We start from the raw sequence: 18,131 nt of genomic DNA on the forward strand, positions 1-18,131 counted from the left end.
GAGTCTTTTTTGCCCATCAATCAATATCGTTGTTTTGTTTTTTAATCAATGACTCAATCTGTTGGTTGTTTATGAAATAATCATGATGCAAGTATCAGTTGCAAATGGTACTTAGCTCAGAGGAAATTATTTTTACAGTCCCACTTTTTTTAATTATTCCCTCTCTTTCCTTTTAAACAATGGGATGATGAGTGGCAATTGACTCCCATAGCTGTCGTTCCCACCTTTTCACCATGGTGTTTTGTCGGATCCCATGGATCCCAAGCTGTCATGGATGTCAGCCTTGCAGTTTGCCTTTGCCATGATGCATTATGCTGTCATGATCTGTTTAAATAAAATATCTCACTCATAACATGAAGACGTCAGATTTTCAAAGGAAGGCAAAATGGATGAAGCTGCAAAGATGTCTGAACTCCCACTGTGCCCATATTTTAAGGCTCTTGCATCTACGGAGGAGGTTCTTCCACAGCTATTTGCATAGGATCTGTGCTCATTTGCATATGCAAACTACAGATCTGTGTGGGATGATTTATCTAGAAAAGGGAAATAACAGTAGGAAAAGCAGTCCAGCAATCCACATTACCCAGCAAGCAGCATACACTTGGGTGGGGGAGGAGGAAGAATGGAAAAGAAAGAAATGGAAAGATCTGAAAGAAATTGTAAGCTGTTAGATGTGACCAGACTGATTAAGACAGGGGTGGAAGAAAAATATGTTCAAAGAGCAGAGGAAGATAAGAGAAGTCTCCAAAAGATTCAGATAAATTTGGAGTGGCTACACACTGGGAGATTTTTTTTGGTGTTCTGAGCTCTACAGGATTCATTTCTCCTGAGGCTGCTTTTTTTCCTTTTTCTTTTTTCTTTTATTTATTTTTAAATCCATGAAATGACACATTGCACACTTCTACTTGACATTAGCTCAGAATAACTTCCTTAAGTGGCTGTTTGCTTGTAGCAGTTGCCAGACTGGATGAATCCAGTGGTCCGGTAGGTGGACCTTCTCTCTGATAGTCAATATCTGCTTTAGGGAAAGAAACCCTGACAATCTGGAATACCTTGTTCTCCAACTTTCAGCATCACAAGTTGGTTTAACTTTGCCTTGGGGGTTAAAACAAAACATTCCATTATTTTTTGTTGTTGTTTGTTTCCTGTGAAAGTACTGAGTTTAGCAGTCCTGAATGTTCTCTCCAGTAACATCAATGCCTGGCCCTGTTGTGAAATACTGGCTAACTTCTCCATTGCTTTGTGGCTGTGGGTACCATGGGCTCCTCTGTGTGCTGTGTGAAGCAAAAAACACTCTTAATGCCAGTTTTCAAAGTGACACCTTTGCAGTGCCCTTTAACATTCACCTCTTGGCCTCTGTAGAGCTGAGAAATGTGTATTGCTCACCTCTGGTATAAAGCAGGGCACGTGTATTTTCATGCATACCTGACTCTACCACAGTGTTATGATATTTCCATGGTGCTGCCATGGTAATTAAATGGTTTAGAAGCTCCATTTTACAAAGGACTGGGCTGAGAATTTGTGCACAGTGATGTGTTGCTAAAAATAGCTTTCTGCCAGGCAGATACATATATGTGCATCCAAAATTACCTTGGGCTTTTCCTGCTTTTGATTTTGTGGGGCTGATGATGGGAGCAAGAATAGAAAAGAGTCCATGCAAGAGGACATTGGAATCTGCTGAAGGGAATATCACTGCAGTCATCAAATCCCTGACCTGACTTGAACAATCAGGGTTTCTGAGGATCAGGAATGCAAGGCAGTGTTTTTTCTTCCTTGAAAAAACATCACTGCGGATCATTGTTCTTGGTTTGTTTGGATTTTTTTCCTTATTACATTATTTATCTGCAGAGTTTTCTTTTTCTGTGGGAAGTATCAGCACATTACTCCTTGCATTCCCACTATCTTGTGTGTTGCAAGCTCTCACCTGGGGCAGGTCTTTGCTGGCATGAGAGAGTCTGGCAATTCTGAGACAATAGAAAAAAGAGTAATCAAACCATTCTAAGTTTAAGACAACCCTGGGTAAGTGGTGTATTTAGTACCTGAGGCACAGGTGCTTTTCCCAGCTTTGGGAGTGATAGTGGAGCAGCTGTAACACTGTGGTAGAGAGGATTAACTCCTTTGTCTTATTTTAGCAGTAATGAATATGAAATAATAAAGCTCAGCTTTATCTCTGAAGTATTAGGAGTATTAAGAGGTCAGCCATTTGGGAAAAGAATTATGCTTGCAGTCTTTTTTCCCCTGCTTAATAGCTTAAAAAAAAAAACAAGAAAAAAGAAAAAAACACGGAGCTGCAAGGGTAACGTTAGAGGTTTTATGTTGTTGGGTATTTGAGGATATTTTTGGACTTTTTTTTTTAATTGAATTACTACATTTTGCCTGCTGTGCTTTGGCAAAATCCCTCTTTTGTGGAAAATACTAAAGAACGAATCCTCATAATTCACCAACTGCCAGCAATGGTGCAGCTGCTGTAGCACTAACCTGCCAAATCCAAGGGAACCCAGACATGTTTATTGCTTGTAAACACAGGCTGAATCCTGACTGCTGTGGCTCTTATATTGCTGCTGGTGCTCTTAGCACCATACCACAGTGGGGATTTTGCCAGAGTTCTGCTTTTTCTGCTGTCTTCCAGCACTGGACAGTGGCAGCAGCCCCACTGCAGAGCTGTGGCTTTGCTCAGCAAAGGATCCGATGCAGATGAACCACAGTCTGCACCTGAATTTTAAGTACCACTGAGCTCAGGCTCACTCTGAAAGAGATTAGATCATGCAGGTCCTAATAAATTGTTAATGACTAGATATCTCTGGATTGCTCACAGTACAAAAAAACCCCAAAACATGGCAGTGGAAAAGCAGTGAGACTTTTTTCCTGTGGTGGAGATTGAAGAGATGGTGGAATTGCAGCGTCACAGAGACAGCAAAACCTTTAATGTGGGGGCCAAGTGCTTTGGTCAGAACATTCAGAACTACGCCTTTGAACTCAAACTCTTAGAACTCTTGAAGATAAAAGTAATGTTGGTAAAACCTATTTAATTTCAGTGGCATTTTTAGCAGCTTGAGGAGTCTTTGTTGCAGATGTAAGAGAGAAGACAGAGAAGAAAGAGAATGCAATAAGAAAAGCCAGGAACAGTAAGCAAGACATCATCTTCTTGGGTCTCTGAAGTAGTGAAAGAAATAAATAGGAGGCTAACAAGATTTTAAGGTTTTGGGTTTTTTTATGTTTGTAGAGAAACACTGAGCTTTGCAGATAAAATCTAACTGTACTTTTTTACACTGGCAGGAGCTATCATCAATATTGCTTACATGAACAGCAGTTGGCTGTGGTTGCAGTACTTATGGCTTAATTTTACTGGAAACATTAAAACCAGTTAACAAAGACAGGGAGGAGGGAACAGAAAATAAGTCCAGTCTGATTCTTTTTCTATTTTTTTTTTTCCTGTGAAGGTATACGAATGCTGGACGGAATAGTCACCGATGCTATTGAGGCCAGTTCAATCGGTTTCAATCCAGAACATGTGGATATTTACAGTGCAAGCTGGGGCCCTAATGATGATGGTAAAACTGTGGAGGGACCTGGGAGGTTGGCACAGAAGGCTTTCGAGTATGGGATAAACCAGGTATGATACTTCAGGGAAAAAAAAAAAAAGCAAAAAATTTGGCAGAGAAGAGAATTTTAAAATGGTTGATACCAGAGAAAAAAATGAAGATGGTTTGTGTTGTCTTTGCTCAAATATATTTGAAAGGACATGATATATTTTAATAGTACAGGTGAGAGAAATTTCCAGCCAGAATGGGCTTTTGAGAAAACACCATTAGGGCTTTCTAAACTGGTTTATAGCTGCTAATCTCCATGGATAAGCTTTTTTTTTTTTTTTACATCCTTAATTTTGCTGCCTTTGTCTCACCCTACACCCAGCCTTCTCTGCTGCTTGTTTTACATTGAACAGTAATTGGATTTCTGCACTGAAAGACCATAAAATTTAATACAAAATTCCTGCTCCATGAATATTTTTCTGTGCGAAATAGTGATGCATTTTAGCACCCTGTGGATGAGCTTGTACTGTGCTAATTGCATTAATTTTTAAATTGGTGCATGTCATGATCCAATTAAAATGAAAATAGTACAAATGTGTGATGAAGAGTACTGGGAGCAATATTTTTGCGGGTTTCTTTTTTCCTTGTTACACTCTTTGGAGCTGTTTGGATGATAAATAGGGTGCAAACTGAGAGCTGCCATGAATTTATTAGTAAACTACTCTTGCTCTTGCCAGTCAGGTGAAAAGATATCTAAAGATGGACAGGTACTAATAAAGAGAGAACAACTGAATCATAGAGGGGAGAAGAGAGAAATAGCCTGAAGGACAAGCAAACAGACAATTTTGGATAAAGGGCAATTAACATCAGTAGGTAGAGGAGAAAAGGAGAGAACAATTCAAATGCTGATAGCTGACAAAGATACTCTGAGGGAATAATGGAGACTGAGAGGAGAGAGTTTGTAACAGGTTATATGTCCATAGGCAGGCAGCAAGAGCAGAGGGAGAATTAAAGGTGAAAATTAGACAACAAATTTTCATTGGTCTTACTCTGAAAAATCAGCTTCTTTGGTGGAGAATGCAGGTTTTTTTGCAGCTTGTTTTATTTATAATAGGGAACAAATTTACCCATTTGCCTCTCAGGATTCAAGGATTCCTTTTGCAAAGGTCTGTCTGGTTTCCATTCTGCTTAAAGTCAGCCAGTGTTGGGATTGACAACAGCTCTGATCCCTGGATCTTCCACTGCTGCTCTGGTGAAGCAGAGGTTTAACCTGAAGAACCAAGGAATTGTTTTCATCACTCTAAGTGAAATCAGAGCATATGTTGGGGTACACCAGTGCTTTTCTGGACTGCAGCCTTTGTTCTCAAATACACTATATAACTTTCCGCAGTTGATGTGGCTTTTCTTTTCAAATTTAGAACTCGCATCACAGGGTACATCTTATTTCTCTTTGCTTTTAATTTTTTAATGTTTTAAGTGAAAATATCTTAGCATTTGCATAAATAACTTCAAACCTCACCTAAGTGGAATGAGAAAAAAAAAAATTGCATTCCAACTGCTGAGGAATATTAAATGTGCATATATTAATAATGAACATATATGTGCAAAGATATTAATAATGAACAACACATGAAATTTTGCTTGTCACACGAAACGTATTTCTTTCCTCTGAAGAACTAGTAGAGGTTAAGACTGGATAGAAATACATGTTTCTGCTGTGATAGCTGTGATATTTTACATGGTTATGCCTGGAGGCTGGTGATGCTGACCCACGGATCTGTGAGGGAAGGAAGGGTATTCAGTGTGTCCCTTGTTCATACTCCTAACACATACCTCCTTGAGTACAGGAAAGGAAAATTAAATAAACCCCACTAAATTTGCCCCTTTTTTTTTTTTTAAAGGCATTTTTTCTAGAAATGGTGAGTATCAAACAGCAGCATGTGGAAAAAAATTACTACTGGACACTGACAATACAGACTCTGTTTTTAACCTGAAAACCCAAGGAAAGCTTTTGTATCTGGAACACTAAACCTCGGCCAGTGAGATTAAGAGTTGTGCTGTAGGGTGAGCAGTGGCATATTGAAAACAGATGATTTATTCTGTCTCTGTCTTCTACAGTGCTTATGGAAATTGCTCCTCTTCTATGTTTGCTCATTTAGGCTTTTTGGGGAAAGGAGTTGTTAAGGATACATCGTGAGATCTGAAATCTCTTTTTTAACCATTCATTTCCTTTTTTATTTTTTTCCTTAGGGCCGAAACGGAAAAGGCTCCATTTTCGTGTGGGCTTCAGGGAACGGAGGTCGTCAGGGTGACAACTGTGACTGTGATGGTTACACTGACAGCATCTACACCATCTCCATTAGCAGTGCTTCTCAGCAAGGGCTTTCTCCCTGGTATGCAGAGAAGTGCTCTTCAACTCTGGCCACAGCGTACAGCAGCGGGGATTATACTGACCAAAGAATTGTAAGTTGCTTTTACCAGTTTCAGAATAAATAGAAAGGTATGATATATGCAAATAATAAATGGAACCTTTTAAATGCTTGGCTTTGAGTGCCTGTTTTATGTTACGTGTTATGTGTTTCGTGCTTTTGACTGGAAACTTTAAGGGATTGGTAATCCAAAAAGTGATTGTATTCCTGTATTCTTCTACCTTAAAGCAATGGTTAAACAAAATCGTTGTGTCAATGCAGTTAAATAAGCATCCTGAATTTGTCTGCGGTTTGTGAGCACTGTTTGTGTATGAAAGTGGTCCCTGCACGGTTTGATATGGTACTATTCTTCACAAAGGGCAAATGAAGAGAGATTCAGAGTAAAAAGAAAACCTATGATGTTGGGGCCTCTGCCATACCTTGCCATTACCTTTTTTAAGACAGAGACAAGAACAACGCCTCCAACCCCTCAGCAAGCAGACAGACCAGCCAGTGTTCTTTTCTTAATTGTGCTGAAGAAAATTGCTGTGGCACAATAATGCTGAAACACCTGTAATTTCTCTCCAGCCCTGGTAGATGCTAATTTTACAATACACTTCACTGATGGGGATTAAAACAGTGTCATTCCAAGTTAGCCTGGAGATCAGTCCTTATTAAGTGGCTTCTCTTTATAGTCGAGATACATGGGCTGATGAGTTTCGTGTTTATTCATTGAAAATTATAGTTCTGCTGAAGATGGAGCAGAACACCAATACTAATCCTATGAGTAATTTCCTAGTAAGCAGTAATTTTGAATGTTCTAGGCCCAACACAATGATCTGTTTTCATGATTCACCAGTAAGCCTGAAACACTTATTGTGAAACCTTAGACTAAAATAAGATATTCAGTGTGGGAATATTTTGTTCCAACACGAAACGTTTTGATACTAAAATTATAGTTGAAGCAAAAGGAGTGGATTGAAATATGAAGAGATTTAAACACTCATCACTTTTTTTGCTGGTGAGGAGTGTATTAATACTCATCAAGTAAGGGACGCATAGTTACGTTTGTGAGTATGGATATGACTATGTACAACTGTTTATTTATGAGTTTGTTTGTTTGTTTTTGTCTTATTTTCTGTCAGACAAGTGTTGATCTTCACAATGAATGTACAGAAACTCACACGGGGACCTCTGCATCTGCACCCCTGGCAGCAGGAATTTTTGCTCTGGCGCTGGAAGCCAAGTAAGTTGTCACAGCATCACCTTTGAAACTTCTCTCTCTCATCCACCCCCACCACCTTCCCCAAAATGCCTGTTTTAAGAGGCACCACCTCACAATGCAGCACCACTTTTTGTCAGTCAGACTTGGTCAGGCTGATGGCTAAAAATAAGCAGCTATTTGCCCCAACACTTTCCTAGCAAAGCAGAACCGATGTGAGTAAATCATGATGACAGGAATTTTGTGTATTGGCAACAGCATTTACTGATTTCTGGTCAGATGCATCTAAAAGTGAGGGTGTACATGGATTCAGGAGAATGATTTGAAGACAATAGGCTGCAGGACCCTAATAGGTCCTGCCTAACAATAGGCTGCACAACCCCAAACTAAGCCTCAGCCAATTTAGAAAAGAATTTCTGCCAGTGATGAGGCATAAAAGGGAAGGTGCTGAAGCTTGTCTGTCAGAGCAGGTAGGAAGCAGCCAGATTTGGATCCTGTAGGGCAGGCAGTCAGAGTTTAGACCTTGGGGAAGCTAAGAAAGGGAAGGACAGTGACTTTTTTCACAGAAAACACTTTAGACAGTAGTGCATAGTTCAACACTTGTATGGTGTAGATTCAGCTCCATTTTCCACTGAACACACCTTTGGTGACATGAGCCAAGGCACTTAGATATTTTAAAGGGTAGAGTGAGTCACAGATGGAACCAAATACCCAGTTTTCAAAATCCAGGTCCTAAAAAGATGGATGGGAAATTCTAGTATCACTAGCTAACTTTAAATGCCTGAATTGTTTCAGAGGATTGGGCTCTACTCTTGCTGGACACCTGTTCTTCATGGATACAGAAGTCTTGTCTGCCAAGGACAAGTGCAACAGGCTGTGTGTTATAAAACAGTGGGATGCCATATACACTCAAAGCATGCTCTGTTTCAGTCTAACAATTGATAGAAAAATGATAGATAGCCCTGCAACATTTAACCAGGAACATTTTCCAAACAGCCCAGATCTAACGTGGAGGGATATGCAGCACTTGGTAGTGTGGACCTCAGAATATGATCCACTGGCTGGAAATCCAGGATGGAAAAAAAATGGAGCAGGACTGATGGTCAACAGTCGATTTGGGTTTGGGCTACTCAACGCCAATGCCTTGGTGGATTTAGCTGATCCCAAGAGATGGAAAAGTGTACCAGAAAAGAGAGAGTGTATTGTCAAAGACAAGAGCTTTGAGCCCAGGTAAGGATTTTGCATCCAGTTACCAAGCTGGTGTCTGTTGTAATAAAGCCTGAAGGGTCATATTCTTCACAGATTACTCTGAATGAGAATAAGGGACTTATTTTTATTCATTTAGATTTGCCAGACTCTATTCCCCAGAAGCAGACAAGCAGCATTTGCTTCTTGGTTTGTTTTTTTTTATTGTAAGACTGATGGAAATTACTAGAAGGAAGTCTTAACAAAGACTAAGACTATTATTTCTGCTTGTGCAGACAATGTATGAAAAGATGATACTGTGAAGCTGAGCTAAATCAGTAAGGCTGTGAATTTTTAGACAACTATTAGAAGACAGATAAAAAGATACTGACGTCTTACAAAGACTTAAAAAATAAAACGTCTGTAATGGGTCTAAGCAATTCTTCTCATGTGACAGGTTTGTATATGCTGAAATCAAGGTGATATATTGAGCTTTAGTCATGTCTGTAGCATTTCTCTTATGAAACACAAGTGTCTCAAAAGCTCACTGAAAAGTCTTATCAGCCACGTGCCAACAGCACAATGAGCCTGAACAGACAGATTAATTATCATTAGTCACTGAGCTGGTTAATCAATAAGGATATCTAGACTCTTTCTGTCTCCACATGTTCTCATGGTTTTTTTATCGAGAAAAAAAGATCTATTTCAAAGGCTGAAATTATACCATATCAATGCAACAAAGATCTGTCTGCAGAAATATATTGCAGTGCTTTGGAGAGTCACTGCTTGGTAATCTTATTATTTAAGCTATATTACCATCAAATTGTTTTTATGGACTATGTCCTTTTCAAGGAATGTTGACCCATTACTAATGTATGCCACATTTGCTCATTAGGTATTTTCATTGCAGTCCTGTGTGTTATATGATGAGAACAAAGATCCCATGATCCTGAGTTTAGAATTATTTATGTGGAGATTTGGATACCCATTCTGTTTGGAAGTAATGGGAACTGTGCAGAGAAAGCTATGCAGAGTGTCTTTCTGTGCAGAGCATGAACACTTAGATATTGCCTTTATTTGTTGAGCTGGCACTGACTCCTCCTTTCTCATCATTCTGAAATGGCTGTTAAATGTGTCATTTACACTTCATGGCCCAAAATCAAAAATTCCTGTGGGTAATTAAAGAACTACCTCATTTTTGACAGATTATTAAGAGCAAATGAAGAAGTCATCATTGAAATTCCCACAAAAGCCTGCGAGGGTCAAGAGAACTCCATTGCATCTCTGGAGCACGTGCAGCTCGAGGCAACGATTGAATATTCCCGTAGAGGTGATCTTCATGTCACTCTGGTTTCTCCATCAGGTATGGGACAAAAAGGGACATTTTGTTTGTGATGCTGTGGTGTGCAGCATTTACTTTAATGAAAAAAAAATTTGGTTTTCAGTGGTTAAAGAGAGCTAAATATATCATTGGACAAATCCACTGAGGATAAATCATCCAGAGTGCTCTAGAGACCCCTCTTCAACCTCCCCCTGGTTCTGGGTTATTTCTGTGAAAGGAGATTTGAAAATCATACTTCAGAAAATAAGGGCACAGAATGTTTTCACAGAGGGAGCTGGACCTATGAAACCTCAGGTCTCCTGGCAGACAACGAATTATAGATCAATAATTCTTATCAGACTTCCTGTGATTTAGCAGACTAATGGAAAACTGAGGATATCTGATTCCTTAGGTTTCATTTCACGCATCTCCCCATTGGTGTATTTAAAAAAAATAGTGTTTTTGCACTTTAGTACAAATGTACTAAATGAGCTAGAATATGGCAAGCTGTCTGGACAATGCCTTGAAACAACACAATAAGACAAAAAAAATAAAAACAAAAAGGAAAAAGAAAAAAAAATATTATAAACAACTAAGAGTAAAGTCTGTTAGATCAACTGGCATTAAAATGAAAAAAAAAAAAGACAAGCTTTCATATATGAATTTAAATATCAGGCTTATCTAATTTTTCTGTTTCTAGGTAGCAATCATTAAGTACTGCTGCCTCTACTGCACTATCATTTTGCTTTCATGATGAAATTGTTTTTCCCTTGTTTCTTGTTACTCTTCTACTTTCCTGCAAAACATTAGTAGCAAATGTTTGTCATTCCTTTTCTATATTTATGTTGTTACCTTTAAATATATTCATAAATTGTGACAAGGCTCCTTGGGGCTTCACTGCTCCTCATAATGTAAAAGTTGCTCCCTTGCTTTTTTCCTTATATATAAACAAGCCAAACAAATTTCCTCCTGTGCAGTAGAACCTCTTTTGATGCAGAAATGCTTTGTGAGCTGCAGCATTTTTGTAATAATAGCAATGCAAATGCTTTTTTCACCCTGTTGGAGGACCAGGCTGTAACAATACTCATCCAAAAACCCCAAAAAACCCCAAACCCCAACCCCAAACCAGTGATGAAATCATGATAAAACTGTGGGTTCTGCATGAGCTGGTTTACCATCAAAACTTCCATTTCAGAAGTTTCTTGAACAGCTCATCGGTGGGAAAGACTGGCTGTGCCTGACATCTTCTCCTTATGCTTCTTTTATGTGCATTCACTACCTTTTGTGCCAGAGATAGAACACTGAACAAGATGTACCTTCTTGGTGTGACCTGACAGCTCATGCACTCCTAAGCACTGCTGTAAAAATAATTACAAGAGCCACTGCTAAAGGAGCCACTGCTGAAGAGTGTATTTTCCAGGTCACCTCTGCTCTAGGCACTGTGCAAGCTGACAAATATGAAAAGTAGGAACAGGCAGTGCATGGACAATCAGTGTTGATCTTGCACCCACACAGGGACCAGCACTGTCTTACTGGCTGAGAGAGAGAGAGACAAATCTCCCAATGGCTTCAAGAACTGGGACTTCATGTCTGTCCACACTTGGGGGGAAAATCCAGCAGGCACCTGGGTTTTAAGTATTACTGATATGGTGAGTATGCCTGCATGCTAACTAGCTGTGTTGGGGAGCTAACACAGATGAAATGATCACTCATTACTACAAAGCACGTTGGGTAACGCTCATTAAGCCAGCTAAATGAGGGGTTATTTAAGATATCCAGCTGGGTTAAAGATTAAAGAAAAAAAGTAGGGTCAGACTTCCTTGTTCTTTACCTAAATGCAAAGTGCCATTCTCATTTCACTGACAGGTACTTGTCAAAAAAATTTCATGCTTGTGTTTTTCAGACACACGTCATCAAAATTAATCATTTCATAAAGTTTTCTGCGATTCTTGGGTTGAAATATGAAAACAAATTAATGTATGGTTAACTGTAAATTCTTTTCTGCAGAAAAGAACACAGCATGGATCTAGTCTTCTTCTGGTCCATGTGCACAGTTTTCATTAACTGAAAACCTTTTGAATTAATGATTTTTTTGGGGATCTCAGTGACCTATTCTGATGAATACATTTCCCTAATTTCTTTCTGAGAGTATCTAGTGTTGAACAAGGTATAGGATTTAAGGATTATGTAACAAGTTATAAATATATAACAAGATACAATATTTAAGGATTAAAGCCAAGTTGCCTACAGATATGAAATAAATCAGTTTACTAAAGCCACGTGGGAATATGGATTACAACTGCAAGACACCAGAATTAAGCTGCTTGGTAGGCAAGTGAAAAATAATTCCCTTCAAAGAGAGAGTGATCAAGCTCACTCATCTCATTGAAGTTGTCTGTTAATAAGCTTGTCCTTAGGGGTCAGATCTTGCCAAAAACTGAAAGCTTCCTGTTAGACACTGAGCCTTCAGCCCCTATTGGCCTCAAATTGTAAACATGAGGGCATTGCCAAGAGCTGAGCAGATGGACAAGGCACCAGGAATAGACATTACTATCACCAGTGTAGTGTTAATGCTGCAGGCTGATAGATAACCCCATGGTTACAGATATCCTGATCTTTGAATGCATTTTTTGTGGAACAAAGCTTAAAAGAGCATTTTGTTTGTAAATTAACTCTCCTTTCAAGTGAGAGCTTCCTGAAACTTACAAAAAAAGCAAGATTTTTGCCCTCAAGGCATAATACACTCTTTCTTCACCTTACAGGTTTTTCTGTTTTTTGTACTTATCTCCTCCACTTTCTGCTTCTGAAATACTGCCACCAAAACTTATAAATAAACATCTGCTGTTTACTTCCACACCCTATATTTCAGATTGCTTTTGTACACCAAATAATAGAAAAGAATAATATTTCACCTTATCATTTCCAATGGTATCTTTTATAAGGAAACTACCAAGGAATGGCCTAGTGAACAAGTTCTAATAATACAAGATACTACATCAGTAACTTCTAGCATTTTGTTTCAAATGACAAAATTCCATTTATGATTACAAGATGAATTAATAATTCTGTTACATCAAAATGTGAATATTTTGAGTGGTTAAGCTATTGTGTTAAACCCCACATTCTAATATACTCCGTCTCCACTGCATCTGGGGGCTTTGTGCTTATGAATCATACTCTATAGGTAGGTATTGAAAGCCGGATAATTTGATTTGGTCGCTTCTGTGTACTCTGCATTCAAGTGTCTATTTTGATCCTTTATGTCCTGAGAACCTATTCTGATGCCACGCTTGTTTTTCAGTCCAGACGAATACAAAATGAGGGAAGGATTGTAAGCTGGAAATTGATTTTGCACGGCACCGCTACCCAGCCTGAACACATGAAGCAGCCACGTGTGTATACATCCTACAATGCTGTGCAGAACGACAGAAGAGGAGTGGAGAAGATGACGGATCTTGTAGAGGTAGAGTTATATTGCATTTATTCCTTACATGTTTTTCAGTTTATAAGGAAATGTTTGGGGTTTTTTTTTTGGCCTAGTAAGAAGACACATATTAATTTTGTATTCATTTCCTCTAACCCCTGACTGGTTTTGAGTGTATATTGAAATTTTTCCCATGTCAACTGATAAATTTATTAGTGTCCGTTTTCAAATTTCAAAATGTAAGGGGTTTAGGATGATAACAGGAAATTTCTCCTAAACCATGGAACTCTATGGCTAATGCAATTGAGTGGTGGAAGGAGGGAGGAAGACACCTCTGACAGACACACAAAATTTATGTAATTCTACTGAGAACAAGTGTCACATTCTAGAGGAACTTTGGCTACTGGAGTGCTTCCAGTGAGTTTGGAAGGAGTTTCAGGAACAAAGGGCTTGACAAAAGTCAGATTCAGAAGTCACTGATTCAGAAGTTTGGCTCAGTGGATCTGTTCCTGCCAGATCCATTAGCACCCCCTGTTTACCCCACAGATAACAGTGCTCTAAAAATATAGCAGGGCAGAGTGACCCTGGGTTTCAGGATGCACAGGATGGTAGTAATGGACATTTTCATAGTGCTTGATTACATCAACAGCTTCAGAAAATAATCCCATCACATCAAATTTTCTCCCCATTAAGTAATTAGGACAGCAATAGAGCGCAGATAGTTTAACCTTCCTCAGACAGGTTATGAAAGGTGGGTGTGATAGTGGTCTTTAAATCCATTACATAAATGTCACCAGGTCTGGCAGCCACAGGCAAGGAAATAAACTGGAAGAAAGCAAATGTGGATTTGCAGATGCTGTAGGAGAAAATGGGCAGACATGGTAGAAATTACATGAAGATAAAATGAGTGCTCAGTTAGAAATACAGTTCTAAGCTGAATGAGGAAACTCTGCAGGAATATATTAGTGTTGAAACAAGATCAAGCCTCTCACCAACTGCTCTGTGAACCTTTATTTGGTATTGGTCTTCCAAGGTCTCCTAGATATGTGCAACGACAACCAATTAGCCTTACTTCACTGTCTTTTTCTCAGGTGAAATTGTCTACAGAGAAGGTTGCATAGAAACATCCTTTTCCTAAGAGTACAAGGCACAATCAGAGCTGACATCATCACTGCATATATGTTTCCTTCATTTAGAGTGCTGTGTCCTGTGGCACAGCCAGAAATATCTTTTAAGTCTGGGACAAATACTGGTATAAAATGTCGTGTTGTATCCTGCCAATGTGGAATCTGAATTTATTACTGCTGATATGGGGGGATTTGATATTTTTTATGGTATAGTCCATTCAATTGTTTGCTTTGGTTGATAATGGTCTGTTTGTTTTCTACATGCCCAAGTAGCTCCTGAATGGAAAAGTAACGTTTGCCCACATATAGATGGAGATAACCAACCAGAGCAAACCTTAATCTAGTCAGTCTTTCTTTGACACCTGACCTTTTCTCATGCTAACCTGTGTTCTAGGACCATACCACACTGGAGAGCCTGAGTGAAAAACCCAAAGCCACAGAAGACACCAGCAGCAGCAGTAACAAAGCAGAAGATAAAATCCCATCAGAGGCCATGCTGCATTTACTGCAAAGTGCTTTTAGCAGACAGATGGATCAGAAGCAACTGCCAAGGAAGACTGCAAGCGAGAAGTCAAACATTCCATTCGAACACTTCTATCAAGCCCTCAAAAAATTGAACAAGCCCTCCCAGTTGAGAGGCTCAGAAGAAAGTCTGTACAGTGACTACGTTGATCTTTTTTACAATGCCAAACCTTACAAGCATAGAGATGATAGACTGCTGCAAGCATTGGTTGATATCATAAATGAAGGAAATTAACAGTAGGGTATGGCACTGAGTTGGAAATATTCGTTCTCCCCACCTGTAGTTTTTTTTCCAAAGTCTGTGTATGCTCTAGTTGTGTGATTGCTGCTTTGATTGCTTCATATTTAATACAAATATCAAGGAAGAGAAAAAAACGGGTGTGAGGGGATAAGGCAGGAAAATTACACTTTTTAGTATTATCTTTTTTCAAAACCTTTCTGCAGTATAGATTTGCCCCCTCAGGCATGAAATGCAATAGGACTCCCCTGAAAACCCTAATACTCTATTTTAAACAATTTTCACATTACTTATTCTTCCACCCTCTTCACTTAAGCATGCAGTAGGATTCAAAACCTGAATTACCAAGCAGTTTTGAACCAAACTGCCAAAGCTATGGGGATATATTCTCATCCATGGATTTGTCATGAATATTGCAGTCTTTGTTATATTTGTCATTTATTCTGATTTAATACTTGCAGCCAGTATTGCCTCTGTCATAGGTGTTTTGTTCCTTCTCCAAACAATGCTCCCTTGCCCTTCTGTTCTCCTGTAAAGGAACATCTGGGAGGCTGGGTTTGGACTGGGGCATCAGTGAACACTGATGAAGTTATTCACAATTTAGACTACAGACAGAAACACACCCTGATAAAAAAGAGCCCCCAGTGAGGCATCCCAGACCATGGGATGGCATTCTCTCCAGCTGCCTGGAACTTACCCAGCTGAAGTGCCTGAATTATGAGCCTGGTCTTTCTAGGCTGTATGTGTTTAATGAGGACAGAGTCTCACTTCAGAGCACTTGGCTTTCTTTTTAATTGGTTATGAATCACCTGATGGAGTACTAAATCTATTTGTGTCAATTATATGAGCTTTGAGCTCCAACCTCCTACCTGTGGAGCCTGAGTTAGGTCCTCAAAGTAGTGATCTGCCTTTCTGAGATTCTCAGATTCCTGAGATCTGCAAGTAGTCAGGCTGAGTGGGATAGAAGGGGTAGCTGCTGCAGAAAAGTCCATCCACAGACTGTAAAATTCCCAAAACATCTAGGAAGATAAGGCAAAATTATCTGATATTAAAAAAACAAAAAACAAAATACCTTGAGAAGGGTGAGCATGGGTTGAGGCAGAGGTGGCTGTCAGAAAGCAACTAGGGTGAGCAGCTCCCTAACATTAGCAGTTTTATGCACATACCTCTTTAAAGAGAGTAAAACTTATGTATTATTTTGCTTTGACTAATTTAAAAAAAAAAAAAAAGCCATGTTGGATGCTCAGAAAAGGTAGGGGATCTAGAACAAGGAAATGAAGATTCCCAGGGGATAGTTATGTCATTGAAATGCTAAAGAAAACCCAAAAAAGTTCTGACTGCTTTTTACTTCCTCTTGTCTACTATTGAAATGTGTTTTGCAGACTCTCTAGAAATATTTGATTGGATTCTTCTTCACTGTCTATTCCTTAAAATTATGCAAGTATCTCTAAGACAGGAATTTTACATTTTGCTCATAATCCATCAGTTCAAATAAAAGTTTCAAACTTAACACTAAATTCTGTAATTCAAAGGTAAACCTATTTACTGCAACTTATTAAGTCTTCTGTGGAAAAAAAGGACTAAAGACAACCTTGAATATTATCTTACCAAATGTAAGACTCAGAAAAACATTCTTTGTGGTGGCTTTATGCCTATCCTGGGCTTAGTCTGCCTTTTTGACAGTTTTAAGGATTCTTTAATATTCTTCTAGTCAACAGTTGAAGGCTATTCCACTATTGAATGTCTCCTGTATTGAATTGCTCCCTCTCTACTAATAAAATTGCTTAGGAAGAGAAGTCATTAAAAAAAAAATATCCCTGCAAGTGGTCCATATCAGAAAGCTTTCCCCTTGCTGTCCTTTTCAAGCAAAAGCTTTCTGGCAATGCATAACTAATGAACAAGCAAACCATGAAAATTTCTAATTGCTGCTATTACAGAATGAGAGCACTTATTTTCACTAATGTTTAATTTTCAGAATAGACTCATCTGGTGAGGTAAGGGCCACTTTTAGTCCTGTGCAACGAAGCTTAGAGGCTGGTTCCCTCAGATAACAACAAATTCAGCCAGTCCTCATTCAGGTATATTACAGTGAGGAAAGTACTAACAACACTCCATTAGGCCTTGAAAGAAATTTCCAGGTTAAAAGGGTGGGAAACAAAAGACCCTCCTTTGTTTTAAGATCAGTTCCTATGCTGTAGCCAAAGTTTCAACAGAGGAAAAGTTTAAAATCTCTGTTTTGAATGTTTCCAACCCAGATCAGCTTGTACAGGAGTAAATTATTTTTATTGTTAGTCTTTCCTTGGTGCCTGTGTGGATTTTGTGAAAAATGTAAAAGTAAAAAAAAAAAAGTTTTCTCTCAGAATTTCAAATTATATTTTCGTTACAGGTATTTATAATATAGCAAAGATTTTATTGAACAGACAGAATTTTAAAAGGCATAATAAATTATATTGAAGAACCAGATTTTTTCTTGAGAAAGAGACAATTTCATCCAATAAACGTATTTTTTAAAAGGCATGTTACAACAGCAACTGCAACATGTATGTGATGTGATGTTAAAATTTGTCTACTAGTAGCATAATACAATGTGTTAGCAGAGCTCAGTGTGTGGTCTTAACATTTGTAAAGAAAACAGAAAGAAAAAGTCAAGGTATTGACTCAAAAGGAACAGGAAATTGAGTTTAAAATGAAAAATAATGGCTTGGGGAAATAACTAGGGGTTGGGTGGAAAAAAAAGTGAAATGTATTGAAAATGAGGGCTTTCAAGGAATCTCTTCATCAGTAACACTCGTTTCCTCCTCAGAGCTGCAGCCAAGAAAGGACATCAGTGACAGCAGCACTGTCTGTAATTCAGACAGTTAAAAATATTCTGCCTATTTAGTACACAGATGTGTGTGTCAGAAACACTAAAATGAAATAATGCAGCAAAAAGAGTCAGGGGGTCAAGGTAAACACGTGGGTCTTCACTTCCTTGCATGAAAACCGTTGAAACATTTGTTGTTCCCTCTGCCACTACTCACGTTTCAGGCCAGCAGAGAAACAAGCCCTTAAACCCCTATGCACTGTAAATAGTGTAACCAACTACCTCTCAATTACAAAATTTGCTTTGTCAAATGCCCTAAGGATAAATAAAACACTTTTGCTGTGATTTCAA

The 18,131-nt window shown here is 38.7% G+C and overlaps 1 protein-coding gene across 1 annotated transcript in view; it reads left to right on the forward strand.

Annotated features, from left to right (window-relative positions):
• Positions 1-17,671, forward strand: part of PCSK1 (proprotein convertase subtilisin/kexin type 1) — a 28,407-nt gene extending 10,736 nt beyond the window's left edge. Inside the window, exons 7-14 of the mRNA XM_015615264.1 lie at positions 3,441-3,613; positions 5,781-5,993; positions 7,084-7,184; positions 8,157-8,390; positions 9,551-9,708; positions 11,182-11,315; positions 12,968-13,129; positions 14,612-17,671. Of these exons, the coding sequence (XP_015470750.1) occupies positions 3,441-3,613; positions 5,781-5,993; positions 7,084-7,184; positions 8,157-8,390; positions 9,551-9,708; positions 11,182-11,315; positions 12,968-13,129; positions 14,612-14,974 (1,538 nt within the window). The 3' untranslated portion in view covers positions 14,975-17,671. The remainder of the gene's footprint in view (positions 1-3,440; positions 3,614-5,780; positions 5,994-7,083; positions 7,185-8,156; positions 8,391-9,550; positions 9,709-11,181; positions 11,316-12,967; positions 13,130-14,611) is intronic.
• Positions 17,672-18,131: the final 460 nt, after the last annotated feature.

Source organism: Parus major, chromosome Z, assembly GCF_001522545.3.
Source record: "Parus major isolate Abel chromosome Z, Parus_major1.1, whole genome shotgun sequence".
Taxonomy (NCBI): domain Eukaryota; kingdom Metazoa; phylum Chordata; class Aves; order Passeriformes; family Paridae; genus Parus; species Parus major.